The 25,589-nt window shown below is 42.3% G+C and overlaps 1 protein-coding gene across 5 annotated transcripts; it reads right to left on the bottom strand.

Annotated features, from left to right (window-relative positions):
• Window positions 1-88: 88 nt before the first annotated feature.
• Window positions 89-24,797, bottom strand: kat6b (K(lysine) acetyltransferase 6B). 5 transcript variants are annotated; one of them, XM_044337591.1, is made up of 17 exons: window positions 24,482-24,797; window positions 21,468-22,328; window positions 16,496-16,604; window positions 14,807-14,922; window positions 14,496-14,577; window positions 13,867-13,996; window positions 11,883-12,844; window positions 10,654-10,775; window positions 9,635-9,747; window positions 9,355-9,496; window positions 9,059-9,220; window positions 8,416-8,509; window positions 6,623-6,854; window positions 6,181-6,340; window positions 5,504-5,776; window positions 4,344-4,629; window positions 89-4,211 (listed from the first exon to the last, which is right to left on the bottom strand). In XM_044337591.1, exons 2-17 carry the CDS (start codon window positions 22,083-22,085, stop codon window positions 1,384-1,386), a joined length of 6,429 nt encoding a protein of 2,142 aa, XP_044193526.1. In that variant the 5' UTR covers window positions 22,086-22,328; window positions 24,482-24,797; the 3' UTR covers window positions 89-1,383. The 5 variants fall into 5 exon arrangements, with proteins under 5 accessions (XP_044193526.1, XP_044193524.1, XP_044193523.1 ...); XM_044337589.1 differs by having other exon boundaries at window positions 24,506-24,797; XM_044337588.1 differs by lacking the exon at window positions 24,482-24,797 and adding an exon at window positions 23,100-23,260.
• Between the last annotated feature and the right edge of the window lie 792 nt (window positions 24,798-25,589).

Genomic DNA, 25,589 nt, shown 5'->3' with positions numbered 1-25,589 from the left:
ATTTGAAATCTGTCGTTTCATCCTCGTTCTTATGATACATTTCAGGCTAGTGGTTTATTTTTTTTTAAATTAAAGGAGAACAAGCATGTACATGGTCAATCATAATTTATTCTTATGCTAAAATGTACAGCATTTTAAGTGACTGACAAAAGGAGAAAAGTCATAAATACAAGAATGTCATTCTGTCCGATTTTTGTGCACATAGCCAGGTATTTCCCCCCTTTTCTAACCAGCAACTCTGTACAGGTACAAAGGCTACAAAAGAGCAATATAAACAAAAACACAAGTACAAGTTGCGAATTACATGCAATTCATTAGCTTAGTTTGGTCTATTCACAGGCTCTATTCTTCTACACTTCGGTAAAATATAAATCCAACATTTTATAAAGATAGAAAACAAATCTACAGATGGAATGAAAACGTAGCTTTAAAGGCATTATGTAAAATATCAACTTTGGACTAAATTTATATTTTCTTTATTGTTATTCATTGTTATAATCATTTAGTTCTTTTAAATTCTGCCACACTTCTGGACATTTTGAAATGTTTTAGAATTTTCAGGGTACAAACACTGAGATATGCTTTGTTATTTTGACAGAAATCAGTCTGCTTTATTAAACAGAAAGCTGCCTCAAGGAGATCTGTTACAAAAAGACTTCAGAATTATACATACATAGCAATAAAACCTCTCAAACCGAACAGAAAACAGGACTAAGTTTACATTTTTTTACATTATTAGAATTAACAAAATATAGTTTCATCTTTCTCCCTGTGGAGGGAAACCTAATAAAGGCCAGATATCTTTAAAATGGCTTGCTATTAAGCACAACACTTGTACAGTACTACTCAATGCACTGTCACTAACAGAGACTGAAGCATGCTAGTTTTCACTTTACAAAATAAGTACAATAATTTAAATATACAAAGGCATGAGTATAGTACAAACTAATTGTCAGCACTGTTAGACAGGTACACTGAACAGGTTCAAACAGCCACTAACTCCACTTGTAGCAGGCACATTAAATGGCTTCATTTGAGGCTGCTACACGACTGCAAGACCACTGATGAAATCTCTACCTCCGAGCTCTGAACCCGCCTGCTGCAAAGACACATCAGAGACACTAACACTAATTAAATAGATTTTCATCATAATGATGTAAGGCTTCCCATCTGGAGGAACAAAAATACTTTTTTTTTTTTTTTAACATTAGCTTCAAAGTTTACTCATTGATGAAAATTTTTGCATTCTTTCCAAGTGCTGCTGCTGGTTTTTAAGTAATAAACAATAACAAAAAGACACCAAAAAAAGAAAACAAGGCCAGATCAGTGCATCTTTGAACAGCAAAATGCACGTGAGAAGAACCAGCTCAGTCCTGCGGAGAGTTACCGCCTGATGAAAGGCCCTTTCAGGGACTGCTTGGACATGCCTGTGTTCATGTAACCATGGTGACCAGCTGGAGTGTACACCATGTTGCCATGTGGTGGAGCCTGCATGGGCTGCTGGGGGTATGGCTGTGTTCCCATCATGCCCATCTGCATAGAGTACTGGGGTGACTGGTTCATATAGGCGTGGTTGCCATGGTAGCCGCTGTTCATCATGGGCTGGCTCATGCTGTAGCCATTCATGGCGTTGAGGGAGGACATGTTCATGGAGTTGACATTGTAGGCTGGTGCCGGCATGATGTTCACGCTCATGTTCATGCGCGGCATGGCGGCCAACGTCCTGGATGGTGCCTGCATGGCAACAGTCTGCGGCGGCCGGGCGTACATCTGCTGCTGGTGGTGCGACAGCGGGGCAGACTTGGAGCGTGCTGAGATGTGACTCTTGGAGGCCATTTGGGGCTGAATGCGCTGCGATGGCGGGATGCCCATGTTGCGCTGTAGCATCATGGGTGGTGGAGAGCTGAGATTTGGGGGTGGGGTCATGGTGGCCTGCACCTGTGGGTTGGAAACTCGATGTCTCTCGGTCTGGGATAAGGATACCAGACTGGAGTGCTGCGATGACAACGAAGGGGTGTTTGCATAAGATGTGATGGGGTGTGAGGCCGAGTGGTTGAAAGGCAGCGAGTGAGGGTGGTCGATGAATGTGTTGGTGAACTGCTGCAGTTTGGCCAGACTGAGGCCAGACGACTGAGAGTAGTGCCCGCTGCCATATTCCCCCTGGTGGTTGATTCTCTCGTAGAGGGTGAAGTTTGGGTTGCCAGACTCAGGAATGTCTGCCAGCTGCATGGTGGTGGTGAAGTTGGTGGGTATGGCGCACTGTGCCATTGACTGCTGCTGGCTGTGCTGACTGTGTTGATTGTGAAGACTATGCTGAGCGTGCTGATTGTGCTGGCTGAGCTGATTGTGCTGCAGGTGGTGATTGTGGTGGTGACTATGCTGGTTGTGGGGATTGTGTTGACTGTGCTGGCTTAGCTGATTGTGTGGACCGTGCTGATTGTGTTGGCTGTGCTGATTGTGTGGGCCGTGCCTGCTGTGGGAGTTGTGTTGACTGTGTTGAGTGTGTTGGCTGTGCTGGCTGCGCTGGTTGTGTTGACTGTGCTGGCTATGCTGACTGTTGCTGGGAGGCCTTTCCACCACCACGCAGCCCTGGGGCGACTTGACGTTGCAGTGCGGCGGTGAACTCAGGCTGTTCTGCTGAATCATCCCGCAGCTGCCAGCCATTTGCTGGCTCACGGCACAGCTGCTCTGGGGGATGCTGCCATAGGAGCAGCTGTTCTGGGAGGGGCCTGCCCCACAGATGCTGCCTCCCATGGTGGAGTCGTAGCTGCTGGGGTTCTCATAGTTCTCCGTGGTGCTCTCAATGCTGCCCAGATCGCTGAAGCCGCTGTCCACCACCTGCTGCGAATGATCCGACACCGATGGCACATCCATCATGGGACTCGTCTCCATGTTGTGGAGAGAGGGCACTGAGATTGCGCTATGGTCAGGGCTGATCTGAGTGTAGCCGCTTTCCAGGATGGAGACAGCCGGGCTGTTAACAGAGCGTACAGACTGGCTGGGATGGGACTGCGCAGAGGAAAGTGGACTGCTGTGGTCTGACTGGGGGCAGTCATCCAGCGGGGTGAGCTGGGGGCTTTGGGCCATGTGGGCATAAGTCTGCAGGCTCCTGCAGGCCTCCTGGCTTTCTACACAGTCCTGGAAAACATTCTCCCGCTCACTCTCCTGTGTCAGCGACTGAACAGCTTGGGCTGTCTCTGAGTCAATCTCTGTGCAGATTGGGGGATCCTCCCTCAGCACGGGACTGAGTGCTGGCCTCTCTGCAGGCTGAGGAGGCGCATGATCCGGACAGGGACTGGGTGTGCTCTCCTCCTCTGACTCAGAGTCTACAGGGTTATCAGAGTCTACAGCTGCTACTGAAGCGACTGCTACTGCTGCAGGTGGTGGTGTTGCTACTGTCGTTTCTGTCACTACGTCCTGAATGCTTTCTGCAGCAGTAGCTGGTTCCTCTTCACTACACGGTAGCGTAGAAACCTGCTGACTCAACTCAGAGTCATTGTCTTCTTTTGGATCTAAAAAAGGTGGGGTGTCTTCGGCTATTTCTTTCGAACTCTGTTCCAACTCTGCTTTGCTGCTCTCAGGCTCTGCTGTCTTGCTGTGGCTGTCATCTTCATCATCTGCATCCTGATCCTCTATTTGAGTTCTCTGCTCATCCTCCTCCTCATCTTCCTCATTGTCATTCTCCAATGATACAGCACCCTCTGTGCTATGTTCCACATCTTTGGCTGGGGAGTCCTGCTCGTGTTCACTCTCATGCTGGTCGTCTTCAGGCGGTTCTGGGGAATCGCTTCTGTCCTCGTGCTGAGGGAACATGGCCACAGGAGAGGCGGCAGGTGAGCACACCGGAGAAACCACCGGTGATCCCTCAGGGGAGCTTGACTTCTGGGATTGGTGGTCAGCAGGACTTGGGGGCTCAGAGGGGAGCCTCTCTAGCATTCTATCTGGACTAGCTGAGTGCCTGGCTGCTTTGCTGCCCTCGTCTGCGCTGACAACGTCGTGGTCTGGTTCCTCTTTCACTTCCTCAGTCTGAATATGGTGCTGCTCCGCCTCCATAGGAGTTTCAGGGGGCGTGTAGAGGTTGAGCTTGAAGCCCATTTTTCGCTCGTTCTTTAGCCTCCATTTAGGGGGACCCCGTTTCACTCCCTTGGGCCACCCTTTCTTCCGTTTCATTGGACGAGGTCTGCTGGGTCTCTTAGAAAGGACATCAGCTCCTACAGATAAAAAAAACAACAAAACAAAACATTTTACTATTTTGCCAGAGAATTCGCACAATCTGCTATAAAAATATTTTATGAGTAATAATTCACTATAGAATATTTTTATGACAGTTGAAATGCAATTACCTTCATTCCAGTGTTCAAGATTGTCTTTCTGTGCATTTTTCTCGAGCCTTGGGCGACCTCTCCGGCGTTTCACTGGTGTAATCTGTGTCTTGTCCTCCTCCTCCTCCTCTTCTTCTTCCATCTCGCCCACTCTGCAGGTGCGTTCCAGCAGGGGCATAGGGCGCTCATCGTCTGAGTTGTCAAATGGCTCATTCAGCACCTCTGTCGTCTCAGAGATGGTTTCTGTTGTTACGCTGCTGTTTATTCTCTTTCTTTTACGCCCTCTCTTCTTGAGCACAATGGTTCTCTGAAACCCAAATAAAAGACCAACCAATGAAAACATAATAAAACCTCCGTCAGAGAAGACTAGTTTTGTAAAGAGTGAAAACTAGGGCACTAGGTGGATGACCTCCATTAGGATACAGCAGAAATTCATTCAGGCTTTTGTGCTAAATGTAAAATGTTAAAACCACACAGTGAAACTAAATGTTTGAGCAATGCAGCCTGGTGTGGAAAACCACAAATGAGACAGGCAGAGTAAGCAGAAACCACAGTCTATATTTTAATTCTCCAGTTGTTTCCCAACGGCTGTCTACGACTCAACCGCTTTCCTCTCCGAAATTCTTCACAAGAAGAATGTGAAATCAATACTGTAACTAATGCACTAAATAAACTCCAACAGCCACTGCTGTTCTTTCCTGGATTCCATACAGTTTTTGTTGAAAAGGTCTCCCCTGACATCATGCAGCCGGCTGTAATATTATCTCCAGCACAAGGGGGCAGTGCCATATAGACAGAACAGATGTGAGAAGCACAGAGGAGGGCAGTAAATTAACCATGACCATTGACAATAGTACAAGGTTTAGCCTGCACAGTCTCGACACCAGCAGTGAAAACACAATCTATTATCTACAGCTGCAGGCACACAGGGAGGCTCCAGATGACAAGAGAAAGCCACTGAACCCTCCACTGAATTCATGAATATTTATCAAACCTTTCCATCTCACCCGAGTACACAACATGGTCCCTAATGAAGGAAATATCTCATGATATACATTCAATTTCACAATGTCCTAGAATAAAACTCCAGATAATCAATGAGATAATCCCACTTGGGAAAATAGCTGACTTGTGGTGATGCAAAAGGAACATGATTCACATCAATAAACAATAAAAGTCACCTTTCTTTTGGCTGCAAGCAACGCATGGGCTTTTGTCAGGATGGGTGGTGAGCCATCGGAGTCATCGTCGTCGTCATCGTCGGCTTCGTCATCGCTCAAGTCCTCCGACTGCTGGATGCGCCTGGTCCAGGACGGTGCAGGGCGGCGTTCGTAGGTTCTGTAGGGAACCTTGCAATGGACCTTCGTGAGAGGTTGTCTGCTACTGTGAGTCATCATGTAGCCCTCTCTCTCCTCCTTCTCCCAGCAACTGGCCTGCTCCTTCAGCCGCTCAGCCTGGTAATTAAACAGACAAGACGCATTATCTCTGGGAAAGGCACACGCACGACTACAACATCTGAGCAATGAGGCTAATGGGAAAACACGAGATTGGAATTAACATCATGACAAATGAATCACTGCAGGTTTCTCCTGATAATAAGAGCAACGTCCTGATTGGATGTTTGCCCGTCATGGAGGAAACATTTCCGTTAAGCAACCGTGGAAAGATTGCTTTCATGGATGTATGTGGTGAACTGATTTAGGGCAATTTTGCACAACATTAGATGCCTGCTGACAGTGAGAATGCTCTGCCCGTTAATGGCCTCAATTTGAACTCCCCAGCTAATCAAGCAAACCTTCAGCATTGCAGGAAATGTAAACAAATAACCAGCGTCTCCTGATTGATCAGGAAAACCTACATCCATCTCTGCCTCCCTCTCCTCCTCCGACAGGACTGCGTTGACAGTTGTGGAAGGTGTCCAGCGCAGGGCGTCAGGGTCCACCTCGTTCTGACGTGGGTTAGCCCTCAGCCTCTCCATGTGCCTCTGAATCAATCGCTCTCTTCTGATCAGCACAATCCTAGGTCACAGAGAGAAAAGCCTATGAGATCATGTCCAAAACAGAGCGAAGCACTAGCCACAGTAGACAGAAGGTGATGTGTGGTTAAATACAAGCACAAAGACGAACTCTTTGGGACAGCAGGTGCTCCATGTCCTTGGGGGTGCTTAATCTGACTTACTTCTGTCAATATTCAGCGGCATTAATGGATATGCTGTTAAAAATACCCGCTGGCCTGGATAAGTCAGACAGCACGCAGAAGCGGCAGCACAGGCTGAAGGAGACTGCGGCTCAGAAACTGACCTGCCATCCTGTCTGTCAATCATGCCGAGCTGCTGGAGAGTAGCGGCGATGTCGTGTGGACACATCCCAGTGGCCCTGCTTATTCCTTTAACACTGATGTGTTTATCTGGGTGCTTATAAAGGTACTCCAGTATGACACTTTTCCAATATGCCAGGTAGGATAAGCGACCCAGATCTGACAGCGGCTTCTCCGGGGAGCCAGCTTGTCCTTCTTGCCTGGTGAGAAGGTAACCTAAAAAGACACGATTCAAACAAAAACAAAATGCTTTAGTCAAGCCAGAGGCTGCTGCTGGGTTATTTCAGATTGCATTTCAATCCCCACACCCCCCTCCCTTATGGATTACATATTCATGTGAGGATGTGACACTGAACCCTAGTTGGGATTTCACCTTCAAATAGTATAAAGAGAAGCGAGGCAATCAGTTTTCCTCTCCTTCAACCTCTGTCAGAAGCTATGATACATGCTGGCAAGGGCAACAAAGGAGGTTGAAAGAGGGAGTAAAGAGGAAACAAAGCGACAGAGCGCAACAAAAAAGCAGCTGGATGTCATTGCTCACAAGAGACTGCACTTAGAAGAGATAACGAACAAGAAAAAAATCTAATACTAATATGTATCTGTGTGTAATTAGTTTTATAGTGGCCCTGTCAAGGGTCATCCATTATGAGCGGCATGAAATTAATTAATGCCTTTTAATGTGCACCCACTACCGAGAACCAAACAAGCAAATCTAATCACCAAACAGTGAACACATAATATTCCAGTAATCATGAAAATATTCATTACTAAAGCTAAGAAGAGGAGCCAGTGATAACAAACACTTAGCGATGAATATTCAAATAAATTAATTGAAAAAAAAGTCATATTTCATTTCATGTCATTTTACAAGTATATTATCATTAATAAACCAAAACAAAAGAGCTATTCCAACTCCTTTGAATTATGATTTGAAAGGGAACATTTTTCACACAGGCTCCCACTAATGCTGTGCTCTCAGAGCTACCTGAGACAAAGTGTTCCTCTAATACAATCCAATATAACAGAAAATCTTAATCTAAACAACTTCCAGCTCCAAAGCTACATTTTCCAATAAAGCCTTCAAAGAGCTCAGAACTCAGCTGTGTTCAATCTCCCTTAATCCCTGTCTTTGTTATCAGCACACTCTCAATATCACAGATCCTCTCGCATCTCTGTGTCTCAATGGCTCCCAAAGTGAACAGGAAATCAAATGCTCCATTACCGCTCGCCCTCCCCTCACTTGCTCCTTTTCCTTCTCTTCATCACACACACAAACTCGGCGAGGAGACAACTCTTGAAAAATAATAATAAAAAAAAGCTGTAATGATAAAAAACTGCCTGCCTAAACACAGAAATCCACTCAAGGCAGCAACTGTTTTCATAAGTGGGCCGCCAGGCTTTAAATATTGTATGTGTTGTGTTGCATTTACTGGACTAAAACATAAAAGCAGCATCTATACCTCATCACAAGTCAAAGAGAGAGAACTGGGGTTTTTTCTACAAAAGAGCTCTCGAGGCGATGCTTAGGTAAAATACTATTGGCCATCAAATAATGTATGCACACGGAATATAATGTTTCTCACTCCTAATCTTCTGTGATTGCTTAAGCACTGTACACGAATGCTCTTGATTCGACCACTTCAAAGCCTTAACCAAATAACAGCACCTTGCCACAAGCTACAAATTCACCCCTTAATCTGAAATTGTTTGTAAAGACCAAGGAAAAAAAAAAAAAAAAACTCAGTTCAGTGGTCTAAAAAAGCATTAAGGAACTTACTGAAATCAATAAGGAACCTTCCAAATCCTTGCCTTTGGTACTGAGGCATGATCATTATGCAGGAGACATTGTACTTCTGCTGGCAAAGCTTTTCCTGAGGGAAGGAGAAACAGATCAAGTATGTCAGAGCTCTGCTGAAGCTGGCAATTTACTGCACCTGCCATTGTCCTTGTCTGAAGCTGTGCACGTGTGCATGCACGCCACACACACACCTTCACTAAAAAGTATTGCTCTGTGTGTGAATTAGGGCTGCAGCTAACGATTACTTACATCATTGGTTAATCTGTTGATTATTTTTTGATTTTTGGATTAATTATTTAATCTTTACAATGTCAGACAATAGTGAAAAATTTCAGAGTCGAAGGTCTTGTTTGCTTAGTCTACAAAGATATATAACTACAATCATATCAAACTGAAAAACACAGAATCCTCATATTTGAGAAGCTGGAATAAGTCAATGTTTGCCATTTTGCTTGACTAATCAATTATTTGACTCAACATTTAAGCAAAACTGCGAATAAATTGGATGCACTTAACAAAAAAAAGGACAAATTAGAGTAAGATCTCTCTGTATCAGTATCACCATTCAAATATGATGTGCGGTATTCCTTCATTTCCCATATAATCACTCTGTAATTCTTACCTTGGAGAAATAGCCCACAAGATGACAGCCTTTCTCATCATTCTTTGTAAGTATGTAGAAGAGGAAAGGCTCCACATCATAATACAAGGTCTTGTGATCCAGGAAAAGCTTGGCTAACAGGCAGAGGTTTTGGCAGAATAGTTTGCTGACATTTCCATCAACCTAAACACGGAATAAAAGGAGCAAGAGGACACTGTTCAAACAGTCCCATTTTTTCCCTCCTCCTCCCAGAACCCATTCAATGGAATCTCATGCAGCATACAGTTATTGCTTTATTGCTGTAAAAGGAAGCTGACCTCAAAGACGGAAAGGTCGTCCTTTCTGTAGATTTCATTGGCTGGCGGGTGGAACCAGCCACACTTCTTTGTGTGTCTCTGGAGAATGTTTTTGCTTCTCATGTACTTCAGACAGAACTCGCACAGATAAAGCTTTTGTAATCTAACAAAGACAAAAGGGAGAGCTGCGGTTTGTACTCAGGCATGAGAGGTTTTTTAAAGGACATTCAAATCAAATTTGTCTCAAGTAATAAAGTAATAAAACAAACTGGCGTTGTGTGTTGTGTATCATCAACATTACCTTGAATATTCAGGCGGGTAAGGTGATGAGTACCAGGTTTGAATCTCATTCTTCCCAAATTCAATGACTGCGGGGCATCGCATGGAGTCTGTGTTCATCAGAGGTCCAGTTCTCTGAGAAAAGATTTAACAAAGACAAAGGGATGAATATGCTGATCAAGATAATCATCTCTTATCACCAGACCATATCAATGTATTGTGACAAAATTCTCTACTCAAGATTGTGGTTCACAGTTCTCATGTCAAAATGAAAGATACATTACATTTGACCACGATCTGTCAATAATTAGATCTCGAGTACTTGTGTAACATATAATCTTCGAAAAATATAGAGTTGCTGCTGACATCTGGGTTAGCTGATCCACTAGCTTTCAGTGTTCAATGTATTTTATCATAGAGAGTTTCTTTTACTGCTCTTCCTAAAAATCTGAAATGTTCCTGTGTTTTTCTGTCCTTACTCTAAATATGTCTACTGCTACTACTGTGTTGAGGGAGTAAGATTTGAGCACAGATAAAAGATTATATGTATTATTTTGTTTGCGCTGAATGACTACAGCTCCCATGAGTCTTAGCCATACGCATGCTACTAAGACCTCATGGGAGTTGTAGTTGTTAAGGGCTAAAAAAAGAAACATTATTTATGTTGGTTAAAATATTTAAGAGTCGTATGTTACTAAGCAGCACAGTTGTAGATCCCCAAGAAAACGTCTATGGGAAAATACATAATGTGGATGAGGATGGTGGAATAAAGGATAGTTTAAAGCAGGGTGGGACGGCCATATGTGTTTCAGATGACAGACATCTGTATGGCATATCTCTTTCAAATACTTTTGGCTGCTAGCAAGAACACAGAATTGGCTGCACATATGTGATTGTAAGACCCTGTTCTTGTAACAGTATTGTGTTGCCAATGTCAACCCACTAGTTCAACTTAAAAGTCAATAAAAAAGAAGTTGCAAACTTCACCTAAAATTCAAGTTGGTGTTTAAGATGTTTTACCTCTTTCCTAAGTTTTCTCACCTGCGCAGCGAGTTCCTGGACACGCATGAACGTCTCAATGTCCTCCTCTGTGACGTGGTCTCTGGACATGGCCGCAAAGTCGGCTTGAGCCTCCTGCTTCACTCGCAGCTCCCCATTGTGGCCTGTTACAGGCAAAGTAACACAACATCAACACATCAGATAGCAAATCAACACTGGCCTATTTGAAGCAGCCGTGGCTGAATAATCTCATAAATGCATTCTATGCAAATGTGCTTATACTGTGAGTACTGCTGCTGAGCCTGTTTGAGGCCGTGTCTCTGAGGAATTTCATAATATATCATCTTTGCATGTTTATATGAAAATCCCTAATGTAATGAAGTGAAACTAAATCACTCTAATTGCGTAACCGCTTTCATGTGCTTAGTCATCCACCAAGACAGTTTCCCATGAATTAAGAAGCAGATGCAGTGAAGGGAGCGAGTGTCGACATGAAAAGCAACTGATGTTGGAAAGCAGGCAGTAATTTTTATGAAAGACATCAACACCATGACTTAACCACCAAAACAAAAACCCATTACAAGTGGAAGTGATGTGTCATTAACATATTTATGGAAATGTTCTGCTGGGTAAGTAGTGTTTGTGCAATATATTGTTTGGAACTGTTTGAAATACATCCATTTGTTTTTCCAACGTGTTTTTTTTTCCGACTATAACTTCACTCCTGAAGACAGTGAAATGCAAGGGTTACTGCCCTTCTGGCTATAATCATCATGTCAGCTCTGAGTCAGCTTGGGTGGGTGAATCACTGGGTTGTATGTGTCTAATGACCACTGGAATTGAGGTTGAGTGGAGACAGTGATTTCAAGAGTGAGGGTGTGATGAGGAAGAGCGCTGATGGGACTACAGCCTCTACTAGGTAGTGATCACAATATACGCACTACTGCAGAGGGTAAAGGACAGAGCAAGGAGCAACATGAGGGAGTTAGTGGGCCATGCACTATGACAAAAGCCAACGGGCGAGAGGATGGAAGCCACGTAAACTCCGCAGCCAAGTCAAAACGCAACGAAACTGGGTTAAGAAACTAAAATAATTCAAATTAGGCAGAAGATTAGTAGACTGTTAGGATGTTGAGGGTGTCTTCTCAAAGAAAAGATTAGCTCTAGTCTGGAAAAAAAATAACTGCGAGTGTCAAGCTTTAAAAAAATAAAGAAGAAGCTTAAAAGGTGTGGAGACGCAGGTCTTGGCTGGCGTTTCGAGCCTTGCTTACCATGATTATTCTCAGGCTTAATTCTTCCGTCTGTCAAGTCTCCCTTTCCTGGTGAGGGGGCTCCCTTCTGAGGGCTCACTTTATACCTCAGCCTGCCTAGTGTCCTGTGCTTTTTAAGGAAGGGGTTACGTTTGAAATGACTGACCATCTTAAATGGGTGTCCTCTGGGTCGTCCCGGCCCAGCAGATGTGGAGTGTAACCTATTTCTATTAAACTCGCTCTTTCCAAGGCGCTGGGGCCCCGTTTTGGACGCATGGGGTGAATCCTGCTTATGGTGCATGCGCTTAGGCGGCGCATAGCAAGGTAGTCTCTTTTTTCGCGACTGTCCCTGAGTAGTATAAATGTGTGAGAGTCCGTCAAATAGTCCCTTAAGTTGGCTGCTATTGCAGAGACTACTCAGGGAAGGAACACTAGACTGGCTGGAAGAGCTTTGGGGCGAGTTAGCAGAGGTGGAGCTGCTGGAAACCTGCGAGGGTGGGCTAAGTCCCGGCAACGTGGGGGCGGGAGGAAGTGCAGAGGACGAGGGAGTTATCTTTTGAGTGGCGTGAGCAGCAAAGGCAAACGGCTCTGGTGGCTTGGACAGTTTGGGCAGAACCTTGTCCCTAGAGCTAAACTGTTTGGCAGGCGACTCAACAGCTACAGCTCGCGAGCGACGGCCCACGGGGGAAGGGGTAAAGAATTTGGAAAGCCCATCAATAAGCCCTTTGGTTTTCTTGTTAACGGTGAGTGTAGCTGGGGTGGAGGTGGGCGTGAGGGGGGGAGTGGTGGTGGGAGTGGAAGTGGTGAATTGGGTGGCGTCGACCGCACAACAGGGGCCTGCAACAGCCATTCTGTCTCTGGCGTCCTTCACAGATGCAGCATGACCAGATGAAGGTGTGGAACAGACGGTAATCTTTTGAACCCTACCAGGTGACCCCCTTCCTCCAAGTGCTACCATGGAGCCATCACCACTGGTTACAGACCTGCGTAGACAAGAAAAACTGAATCAAGATCTCACCGGACAACAGATCTGTAAGTTATTCTTTATTCATTCATGGGACATTAAGAGTTTTTTGGGAACAATCGACATATTGTGTATCCAAAAAATCTCAAACAAAAAACCAATTTACTGTTTTAGCTTATGTTTGCTTGTGTTCTTATTCTCTGTAAAAGCATTTTGTAACTTTGTTAAAGGATCATTTCCAGTTTATTACAACTTGAGTCCTATTACATGGGTTTTGACCATCATTTTTATCTATATCTATCTTATAATTTTGATTGATTGATTATTTTTCATTGCAAACATGTTAAAATAAAATAAAATATATAGGCAGTGAAACAAAACACATAAAAATAACAGCAAACTTTCAGTAAACAACACAAATAATAACCATTCAATGTTCGAAAAGGGTGTAGGATGAAGTGAAGAACTTTTCTAGTCCTACCTCATTATTTTATGATTTACCAACCAGGTTGTTAAATTTTACTGCATTTAGTTTGATGAAGAATGGGTTTGTTGGTTCTCTGTAAGTGGTTTTATTTACGATTCTTATGGCTCTTTTTTGAAGGATGAAGATTGGATCTGTGTTTGTTTTGTATGTGTTCCTCAACACTAACACACAGTAGGTAATGTATAGGAGTATGAAGGAACAGTACAAGGAGTATAGTGATGGTTGATTTAGGAGATCTTTGACTTTATATGATATTACACTTGACTTTGATATTTTTGCTTTAATATAATTTATGAGTGTGTGTACTCTTTGATTTCTACATAATTTATCATGAGATTCTTGTTGAGTTAGTTGAACGATTCCCAAATGTTAATATAAATATTATATTTATATTAACATTATACTCAACAAACTAATTGCTGAGAACTCTGGAATTCGCAACATCACTCACAACCACAGCAAGTACGGCAAGTAGGTCGAAGTTGAACCAGAGGCAATATGAATTTTCCTTTAACAAATTGAAACTGCTAATATTGAAATTTGTGAACACTTACATTCTTTGCTTGAGCTTATTTCTGGGCCTTCCGATTGGCTTTGCATATCGACGTTTGATCTGATCGGCTTTCTTGTGCAGCAGTTTCTTCCCATTCTCCTTCGGCCTGCAGACTTGGCAGATCCAGGTTCCTGGAGGGTGTCCAAACACAGAGAGTACCATTTGGGTGGGTTCATCAATTCAGAGGACATACAGTACATTCATTTGAAACATTTCCTTTAATACCAAGAGCTGGCGAGGATCCCACCAGCTCACAATGACAATCAATTACTCAGCACAAAGCGAAAATCCATAAGAAAAACATTGGGTCAATTCTCTGTCCAGTGAAATAGACTTCGTGTCAGCTTGTTGAGCAAAGCTATGTGACTTGTATGAATTGCCTGCCAAATGTCCTACTACAGTACGTGCACCATCATTACAAGCCTCGCTGTAGGGTCACTACTGTAATCCAGAGATAGCAAATCTCCCCGGGGATGCTGGAATAATTTGATATGCATGCAAAGCTCCTAATAAGCCACCGCTGCCTCTCTGTGTGCTGAGTGACAGCCCCAAACGGCTGTCTGTGAAGAAAAGGCTTTGAATTGACAGCAGAGAGGGAAACAGAGAAGCCAGACAGTGTAAACACCTCACCTTTTGGCATTCTTGAAAGCGGCGGGTCGCAGCATTCCATGTGAAAGCCCCGATCACATGAATCGCAGAATAGCATCTCATCCTGAAAGGGAACAGCAGGCATGTGTAAGGGATGTCCCTGTTGCATACATGTAACGACACCCACATCATTTTAAGTCTTTTGCAAAAATAAACCCAATTGTGCACAAGAGAGGCTTTACAAATCTGAGGGAAAACCAACAAATCCTCAGGGATGCACAAAATGGGATCTACCTCCAAGCCAACAACACTGAAAATGGTGTGTGTTAAGATGTATGCAACATCGTACTTACAGCATTTTTCCCCTGTATTCGACAGGAGCTGCAGGTTTTGCATTCAATACACTGCCACCGTAATCTCTTCACATTTGAGGTTAATTCAGGGGAAAACTTCAGACATGATGGATGCCCTTCAGAAGTAATCAAAAATGCATATTAGCATGACACATTTTTTACAGCGTTGACTGTGTCACAGAGCTAGAGACAAGGCTTTCTATTTAATCACACAGTAAGGTTAAATATTAACATATTACATCATCAAAAACAATGCGGCCTATATGTCCGCGACACTTTTTCTCCCCTCTGCCACAAGTTGTGTCTAAAAACAGTATGATCGAACATCTGAGCCGCTAATTAAAGATAATTTGATCTTAATGAGGCAGAAACAGTAGCAGCACTCATTCTAATGGAAGCCGATCCATGAAAGTCATGTAAAAGCTTGCCTTCTCCCTCACCCGGCTCCCTCTCATGGTTGTAAAACAGCTGTTTTACAGTGAGAGCACAATTTGTGTACACTACGAGCAGTTAATGAAAACCACCTCGACGCTACTTAGTCAAATTTGAGCTATAAAAATGTCACCAGGAGAACAATTCCTTACGGCATTTAAAATAATTGTTCAAACATAAATGACTCCTTGGCAGAGGTAATTTTATGGGGGGTTAGCAGTTTTGTCTGGAACAAAAGAACAGTAAAGGAAATGCCACCAATCTGCAGCGGGAAAATGGTTGATCTTTGATCCGCTGTGCCTGGTGAGCTATATAGAAGATTCTGAATTGAACGAAAATTACTTGGGTGATTTCAGATTCTAATGGCCACTTATAGAGCATCTGCCCTTCTTGAGCCCAGTGAGAGTTGCAAGCAATTTGGATCCCTTCAGCCACTCAATTTGAACATTGTTCTTCCAATAAATCCCTTAAAGGGAAGCAGAAAAAATATGGAGCGAGAATATGACATCTGCCTAGCCGACGCTGAGAACTGCTGATACCAGGGTTTGGTGATATGATGATATACTGTATCTTGTGAGATGACAGAAATTTATCAGCCATCACAGATTTTTCTATAACCTTTATAGTGAAGTAGCTTTAATACCTCTGGTGATATTCGGAGATTGCAGGCTATGTTGCAAATCAATGAGCAGGACAGCTTTAAGGAAATATTGGATTTTTGCATCAATGTGATTTAAGTGTTATGATTTTCCAGGTATTTAAGGCAAAAAAAAACACATTTCCATCTGGTTATGTAAACATTTGGTTAACTTAATCTCCAAAAAATGCAATACAGCATAGCAATAAAACAATTACATATATAGCTTGATTATGAAATTAAATTACATACCATGATAGAAAATGTAATACATGTTAGCCATGTATGTTCTACTACTCTAAAGTTTTAGTTTTTCAGGGTTGGGCAACAAATAAGTATTATCCCTTGTTATTACTGAACTTGTTATTACTGTTATTACTTACTTTTGTGGTATAGTTTTGCAAATTTTTGAGGTCCAAATAAATTATAGCAAGCAAATTGTCATTGTTATAAAAGTAACAAAATGAGCGAGTGAAATTACTGTTTTACACAATACCAAATGATTTTAACCATATTGTCCAGCTCTGTTCCTCGTACACTCACACTGTTGCCTCTGAATCTTGCCAACATGCTAACAGTTCTGTCCAGACTACAACATGTTATGGCTTGTGAGAACTTACCACTGCTCCCACAGTCTGCACAGGACAGCAGCTCTTCTGGCCGCTTGTCCCGATTTGACTCTTTCGTTCCAAGACAGAAACTGCATATTGGGATGGGGTCAACCCGGAGCTGGGTGGGAACACAAACAGAGACAAACTGTTTAAAAAACAGAAACGGGCACAGGCTGCGTATGTAGTGCTTGAAAAGTCTGTTTGTTTTCGGACATTTTATCTCGTCAGGAGTTGGGAGATTGCTGTATACATATTGCTGGTTAAGCCAAGAAGGTAAAAACCTGTGTGCGAATGAAATGAAACAGCCACAAAAATACAAACCAGAAGCATGAGCTCAGAGAATGAGCAAAAGTCGAGTTCTCACAGACTAGAACTGAATAATAAATGAATCTTGTCCTCAGAGATATGCTGCGTTTCAGATCCACCTCCTTTATCCATTACATCTGAATGGGAGAGTGATCTTAGTAATCATAGTTTAAGGGCTTAATCCAATTCTTAAAGCTTGCACTCCAGTCTGAAAGGATTAACCAGCATGTAATCAAATTACCTCAATAATAAAACATGCTCTCATTGTTACTGCCGTGATCCACCGTAAATGTTGCAAGTCTCAGAACAAACACTCATTTAAGGGCTTACGGTAAAGTTCAGAAGAAGTAAAATATGAGCTCAAGATTTAAGAGGATTTCCCCATTGATCACTCAGAATGAAGAGAGGCTGACTCCAGGGAGGGAACTGGGAAATACTTGACTTGTCATCTTGTTAAACAGCAGCCAGTCAAAACCTAACCAATCTTAGGCTGAAATTATGGTCACACTCAACTCAGATTGTGTACCTTTAAATATGAGATCATATAAGCAAACCTCTAGAGGAGCATCAAACAAACTGCTGCCTGCTTGAGAGGAAGTTCTAAACGGAAAATAACACTCACAGGGTGTGACCATAAATAACCTACCTCATCATCAGTTTACACACTAAGGCCTTGTCAATCGACTGGAGCTTTGAAGGGCACTCTGGGGATGCCCATAATTAGTTTCTATGATGCAGATCAGCATCCTCACCTCAACCAAATTTGCGACCTCCAAATCTCTATCGGTGCTGACCTCTGCCCGACCTACAGTTGAATAAAGGGGTATCTTGTTTTGTTTTTTTTCCCTCCATCCAGCAACACACACATATGACAGGACAATCCTTTCAACCCGTCACACCATCTAAATGATTCCCAGGAGGATATGCAGCAAGGATACAGTGGGAATTTAGTCATTGCTCCTGGCTGTTGCATCAATTAGATGTTACGGCGAGGGAAAGCAGTTTACTGCCACATCAATGATTACTCTATTTTCCAACCTGCCAGGTCAATATTTGAAAGCGGGCGCTGGCATTAGAAGCAGACTGCTGCTCACACAGCTGTGATTATGGACCAAAAACATTGAAATGCTACTGCTACACCTGTAGGATACAACATGTGGCTCAGAGGTAATCAGTGACTTTATTGTCTCATGTTAAAGAAAAGAAAGTATATTTTGCTCAGATTTAGCAAGATGTAGCCTCTACAACTGCAAACAATCTTGTTGAACAGGCCTGGTTAGAAGTACTGTTCATATTACAAACGAACACAATTGCTGCTGAAACGATTAGTTGATTGACAAAAAGTTTATCAGTAACTATGTTACGCCATTTATTAAGCTAAATGTGATGGTTTATTTTATGTTTCTAAGTTGACCTTTGGCTCTTAGAACTTGTGATAGTTAGTTTTCCCTATTTTCTCACATTACATAGACTTAACGATCAATCAAAAAGATCATACACACAACCCCAGTGTTTTGTTAATTGGACTGCACAATGTCTGACAATTAAGGGCTTATCAAAGTTCAGATCACGTTCACTTGGGGCAGAGATAAAGAGAGAAATATTAGCTTTTGTCCTTGATCATAAGCCATCTTCCTTCTAAAAGATGCAGTCAAAGGCATCTGAAAACAAGGGCTCAGAGTTGTGAGTGCGTTATTATTTCTTCTTTATGTACAAAAAGCGCATGTGTGTCATTAGGGATGGTGTTCAATAACATTTTACCAAATTGGAATCCCTTGCAAATCTATTAGGTTTACCTTTCACCATCTGAAGTAACTAAAGGCTAAAAGAACTACAACTCAAAGATGTCTAATCCCCTTTTGTTAGCTGTGAAAGCAGGAACACTAGCGTTGTTAGTGGCAGCCTAATTAATGTTCACAACCTGTACCTACAACGTGAAAATGAGATGCGCAGCGTAATGAAATGTTCATTAAACGTATCTGACACGTTCAATTAACAGCTGTAGCCTCCTGTACTTCACAAGCTACTTACTCCTGTTTCAGAACTATTAAATTGATCAGATTAAAATGTTGATATGATATGAATCAACGTTTAACTGGGAGACTCTTAATCTGATGTGAGATGATCAGCTAGATCATTTCTCTAAAGACACCACTCTGTTGGTCTCTGTTAAACTACAAAAACACACAGCCCACAGTGGTGTTACAAAGTGATGTGTGTTTTCCCTCCCAAACAATCTTTTGTTGAATACAGACACCAGCTGCAGAGAGCATTTTAACAACAGAATAGGCAAACTTTTCATTTTAGCCGTTACAGAATTAATGTTAATTAGCTACAGCTGCTCTAATGTGCTGCCGGTGATGTCTGTCATTTTAACCAGCGACTGAGACAGTTGGCTAAAAATGAGAAGCCTGCACCCTGTATACTTTCCATTGCCCTTTGCTAATACAAAGAGTGAGGAGAGATAAAAGGTTTGATAAGATAATTGTTAGCGTCATAGCTTAACGAATGTGGGCATTTTGCTGACTAGAAACCAGATCCGAGATGAAACCAGCTATCGGAACCCATCCATGTGGTATTTTTATTACACTGCATGCGGAGAAAAACTGAATCACTGAGTAAATAATTTTCTTATGAGCCTTTAAACTTTGGTTTTGGATCAACAAAATGTCTGTGCTAGTGTGCAGCCTGCGCATGGTGCTGTTGAAATGCTCAGAGCTGAGACACACACACACACACACACACACATACAAAAAAAAATAAATATATATATATATATACATATATATGTATATATATATATATATATCTTAATAAGTCTTCACTTCATAGCATAGTCTCCGATGGCTGAGCTATGAAGTCTAATCCAGAAACTGGAGAATTAATTTCCATCAGGAATATTCTTATATTCTTAGGCCTGGTGATTAAAACCAATAGCAATTTGCAAATCTACCACAGCACAAAAATGCGCAAACAGAGAAACAAACACAGCTGAAGAGATGCTGATGATTTTCTTGGGGATTCTAAATTAAGTACATTACAGGAAATTATGCTGCTTCAAAAGAGCAGGCTGTCCTGAGTGAGGGGGTGGGGTCCTATTAGAACACTGCTGGTAGAGAGAGAGAGAGAGAGAGGTAGTGAGAGACAGAAAGAGAGAGAGAGAGAGAGCTCAAGTGGTTGCATAACACAGCAGGAAAAAAAAACTCTCATTCCTTGCCTTTGTTCCTGCCAGAGTCTCTTCAGAATGTAATAAACTCAAAACCAAGACTGCTCTTTTTTACCTCAAAGTATCTGTTATTCTCAACACACACACACACACGCACACACACTCGTTGTGCTTAAGGAACAGAGCAGGCAGAGATGTCTCATCCTTTGAAGTGAACGGCAAACCTGGACTGGGCTAGGTGATGTCATCAGGCCGGGAGCAATAGGTTGAAATGTTCCAAATGGAAAACAGCAGGCCTTCCTCAGCTATGAGAACCATCGCAGGACACTGTGTCTCTAAACAGTTCTCAGTTTCACTCTTGGCCTGACCACAGACACAGTCACAGTTGTGGCTGCAGTATCAAGGTGTCGCTTCCTGATTATTCACTGCGAAACTGGTGGGGAGCTGGGTGACATCTCTATAGCCTGATGCTGCTCGTCACTTCAGCTGCATAACTTGTGCATAAACTATTAGACCGCAGCTCATCTTGATAAGCCTCAACACATGATCTGCAAAAAGCCTTCACAACAAACTATCTAGATGACTGTATGCTGCGCTTTGGGGCCACACAAAGAAAACTACTTTCACTCTCCTGCACTCGACAGTGTCTTCTTAAAATTGCAAAGCGAGTACAAAAGTGCTGTCATTTCACAGGCGTTTGTTTGCAGCGTGTGTTAAAGCTAAGCACCAGTAAAAAAGACACAATCTCTGCAAGCTATAAACCACCCCTGAGGTGCCAAAAGCAGCGGAAACAATGCAACCTGGAAGTTTGTTTATATGGTTTCTTTTCCTCTCTGGGGCATCTCGGTTAGCACAAAGGTCATAACAGCTGCATGAAGTCTGAGAATATTCTGTCCAACCACACATACTTCAGCTCCAATTTCCCAGCCATATTTGCAAGGACTACTTCGTGCTCTTGCCTTTGTCAATTACAAATAAAATATCCTAATTCTGTTCACTAATGCTTTGCTACTCACAAGACAGCCAGCCACATCCCTTAAGGTCATTAGGCTAGAGTTACATAACTTGTGGGAAGCCTACAGCAGACTGCCTACCACACACTGTCAGCATGACTTTCTGGTTATCCAAGATCTCTTATTATGGAGACCAAGACCAACACAACCCCAAAGGGACACACTCTAGATTTGCGTTGTTCCTGACCTGCCAAGTTAGAGTCCCAAAGACCACAATCATAAAATTCCCATTAAGGAAAATGTCACCCGTCCTCCTTGGAATAAAAATTTTCCAAAAAAAGTTCCAAAAGGCCTTAATACATGGAAAACAAAGCTTTAGTACATGTTATGGCTGAGTGACAGTGTTCAAATCAATGACACATTGATAACAAGATTATTTCGATCATTGGGACATCCCTTTGGGGTAACAGCAACATAAGACACAGCAAAGGTGAGGGTGATATGAGGATCAGCGTGAGGTGAAGCAGTGAAAATGCAGAGGCCAAGGTGTGTGTACCTGGTCTCGCTCATGGGGGAGGAGTGTCACTGATGACAGGACCAAGGGGGAAGCACTTGGACACCTGGAGCCCCTTCCCTCTGCACTGCCATGGCTGAGCTTATACCGTGGGCCGTTTTTCAACAACCTGCCGTTGTTAACCGACCGCTTGGCCGCCAGCCGTAACCTCTGCCGGAAAGCAGGGTTATCAACAATGTTTGAGAGGTCATCCTGGTTCCTCAGATACCTCTCGATGTTCTTTAGCGAGGAGCCGTGTGTATCATCCAGGCCCTCAATGGCCCTCTTAAGTATCTTATTCCAATCAATATGGCGCAGATCGCTTGAATTCCATATAGATTCCTTTGATGGCACAGACACGTTTGCAGGCGGGATTGATCCAACTCTCCCGGGATTTCCTGGGTCCTTATAAGAGGCGCTCCCCTTATTTGTAACCTTGAGAATAGAGCCATCATGAACACTTAATTCCAACTGCTCAAGGACGGTCTTCTTGTCCAGTCCATGTGATGTGGCCACCGCATGACAAATTCTCTCCTCCGAGGGCCTCTGCTTTTGCCTTTTGATTTTCTGTATTGCTTCAAGAATCCACTCCGTGTACAGAGGGTTTGCAAGTTTTACCATGGTTGAACAATTAGACTCACAAAAATGTGATCCATACAGATTCCTCCTTTCTGCTGCTGAACACTGGGTACATCCACATCCTTGATAAGGTCAAAAAGTTATGTTCCACTCCGCCATCCACATATTTTTCCTCAATCCTGGGTATCAGACATTGAACTTGAGGAAAAAGTTGGCACTAATAAATTCCACAATCGTAGTTACCACCTGACCTGGAGCTGTGTTAATTGAAATCCCAGATCAAATCTAAAAGGGAAAAAAAAGAGAAACAAACAAGTCAAATACATTTGTAATTCTCAAACTCTCCTGTTAATTGCTGGTTATTTCCTCTAATATACATTCTACAAACTAGCTTACAGCATATTAGATATAAAGGCTAAGCCAGAGGCATGTAGCAAGAAGTTTAAAGATGTGGTAAAACATGAGCTACAGATGAATTATAACAGATGCAGGAGCTGTCATGGCTGCTAAAGAAATTACAGTGACTTAATCCATAGTCTGACACCATATTCCACACAGCAAACCAGATGTCCATTTCAAAAGAGACTATTTTGTCAAAGTAGCTAATAAGTTTCCACACTATGACAGTTTAGCTTAGCTAGAAACTTCTACCGAGTTCTGGAAAAGTATGAACTCTCTCCTCGACACTTTTTTTTTTGGTTTCAGATTCATTTTCTACATTAAAGAAAAAACAAAACAACCTTACAAGTTAACATTACTTCTACAGCGTAATTTACAAAGTGTCAGTTTAACATTGCGTTTAAAAAGAAGCCGTTACTCACAAAAAAGCACAAAAAGGAGGTTTAACTGTAACGTTTAACCGTTAGTCGCCCGCACGCGACTTTTGACAGCTCGACGTCCGCGACGACTAACTGATCAGCGCGAGCTTTAATGACAGATGTATATAATCAATGTTCACTTCCTGACAGCTGCCGTTAGACGTTTTAAAGGCCAGTCTGCAAATCATCACCGCGCCGTTTAGCGAAGGAAGAAACCGGTAATAACTACGTAACAAACCTAGAGTTGTGTTTCCGCTGAGTTGAGCAGATAAATGACAGTGTTGCCAGCATTACTGATGTCACCTAAACAGTCGCCATTTTGTTACAATGTTGTAGTTTACATGAATCCGACATGACGCTGATTACAATCCAATGGAGTCTCATTAAACCTTACCTACACTAATGTGCCCTCCCTAGCAACTTCAATATTGGCTGTAAAGACAAGATCCGATTTCTGGTTTGATAAAGCACATGTCAATCTTTATGTATGAGCTCACTCCGAGAGGCACGGCACTGGCTGTATGATCTGTCACTTCACTCAATTGACCCGCCTCTTAAGGTGCCTTCAGTGATGAATTGATATAATTTACCTCCAACAGTCATAATATCTTAACTTACAGCTCTACCCGCAGCGACAGGATATTATTAAGTCACACGTACACTATAACAGACATAAACTGGCTGAGTTATGATTAAACGAGATAAATATTTAACCTCATTTGCAAAGCGTTTAACACCGGCCCACCTTAATTAGATTCCTCCTTGAAACAGTTGGTTACACTTGAAAGTGATTTGGATCATTTTAGACTTTAATTGGCTGTTTGTTAAATCTATCATTTGTTTGCATTATAACCAGCAAAGACTCAAGCGCTGATTTAAAGTGGAACACGTCTCATTAAAATAAAATAAATAAATAAATAAAAAACCTTCCAGGTAGCATATTCAAGACTCCTGCAGGCTAAAATGTGTGAAAGCTATCGCCTTTCCCTCCTCTTTATCTTCCTCCCCTTTTCATTCTTTCCCCCCAGAGAGGAGCCGTAATTCTCCTGATATTTAACATTTAAACTATGTGACGTTAAATTGAGGGGCGATGAATAAACGTTCCGCTGAGCTAAAAAAAAAAAAAAAAAAAAAGTAGGTTTTTCTGTACGCTTCACGTCTGCCAGGCGGAATTATTAACGTCCTGTGTTGCGCTGTGCAATGATGGCATGACCTCTTTATCACCATTAACTATCAAATATCTCCGATGAGGGAAAAATAGTGAGCCCTGGAGGGGAAAAAAGATGTTCAGGGGGGAATACAAGTTAACACGACTGCTGGGAGAGTAGCTCCTTCGTCACTGCTTCTCAATTATGTATCGCTATAGTTTTTTCTCAGCTCCCATTTCTCAGCTCAGCGCCGCTCTCGTTTTCCATATTATATTAGGAAATGATACACAGCCTTCTTTGGATTTTTTTTTAACACCGTTTCAGATGTTACACAAACCCGACCGACCTATCTAACGTAGCCGCCGTTAAAAAGCGAGAAGGCAACAACAACAAATTAACGCCAAGTTTCATGCAAGAATGAAGATATAACTAGAATGAAAGAGAAAGAGGAAAAAAAGAGGGCACAGGCTACCGTAAATATTTGCTGGTAGTTTACCTCTTCAAGTTTTTCCCCCCCTCGGATACTCCTCTTCATTATCGGGGAAACGTCGAAGGATAAAAATGTGCAGCGACATATCCGAGCGATTTCGTGGGATTTGATCTCTTAAAGCGAAGGCTGAAAAGCTTGCGCCGAGACATGGAGAGGACCTGATAACAACTAATTGAAAGGTTAATCTACATAGCAGCCTGTGACAAAGTGGTACCCTCCCCCTTCTTCTTCTTCCACTGTAGACATCCCTACTTCAGTGTAGTGGAGCGGACCGTCGCCCCTTTAGTGCGCTCCTACAATGATATTGTCAATTTCACTTTTTTCCCCCTCCATCAACGTGTCCAGTGATGAGCCAAAAGGAGCATTTTTTTTCCAGACTTCATGTTTTTGGAGGTTTACTCTCGACAGGATGCAGAACATTTTTATGTCATAACAACCCTACTAACATCAATCCCCTATGGCCATTTTAAACTTCCATTGATGTGCAGAAGATATAAACCCAAATGTGATTGATTTTGACACAAACACATAAATCCAGAATTTTAGCCATTTCCACCACTGGCCAATATCACTCAGGGGCAGTACTGGATATTATACACTAACACCCTAATCTGCTAATTAACTTCACCATGCCCAAGGAAGAGCAATAGTTGTTAGCAATAATGTAGATCATTAAATCTTCAGTCTTTAGATTTGCGTTCCCCCTCGCTCATTCACCAACTCTTTAGCTGCATTAAAAATGCCAGAAAGCTCATTTTTCATGCAGTAATACAGATGTAATTAGAGAGATAATTGGTAACTTCCCATTAGATTATAGACACATCCTGTACTGTGCAGTCAGATTTTTTAAAAAAAGACCTCAAATGAAAACATTTAACCCTTATAAAAAGACATATTTGATGTGTAATTTGATTTGCATTCATTTATTTCATGTGTTAATAGTCTTGTCATTTTTTTTCATTATGCCACATCTTCATCAGATGCTTCCCTTATTACCTTGATTACCTTGTTAATGTTTCTATTTACCTGTATGACCCATTTTCAGTGTTTATATCATTCACTGTCTTGTTGCCATTCAGTCCTCCACATT

This window comes from Thunnus albacares, chromosome 20, assembly GCF_914725855.1.
Source record: "Thunnus albacares chromosome 20, fThuAlb1.1, whole genome shotgun sequence".
NCBI lineage: Eukaryota > Metazoa > Chordata > Actinopteri > Scombriformes > Scombridae > Thunnus > Thunnus albacares.
This window is presented reverse-complemented; position numbering and strand designations above follow the sequence as displayed.

Excerpts from the sequence above, each read along its gene's own strand:
- kat6b (XM_044337591.1), bottom strand. The coding sequence starts at position 22,085 with ATGGTAAAACTTGCAAACCCTCTGTACACGGAGTGGATTCTTGAAGCA. Across the intron at positions 14,578-14,806 it reads GAATACAGGGGAAAAATGCT|GATGAGATGCTATTCTGCGA; the intron begins GTAAGTACGATG and ends GTTCCCTTTCAG. Across the intron at positions 6,341-6,622 it reads ATTGACAGACAGGATGGCAG|GATTGTGCTGATCAGAAGAG; the intron begins GTCAGTTTCTGA and ends TCTGTGACCTAG.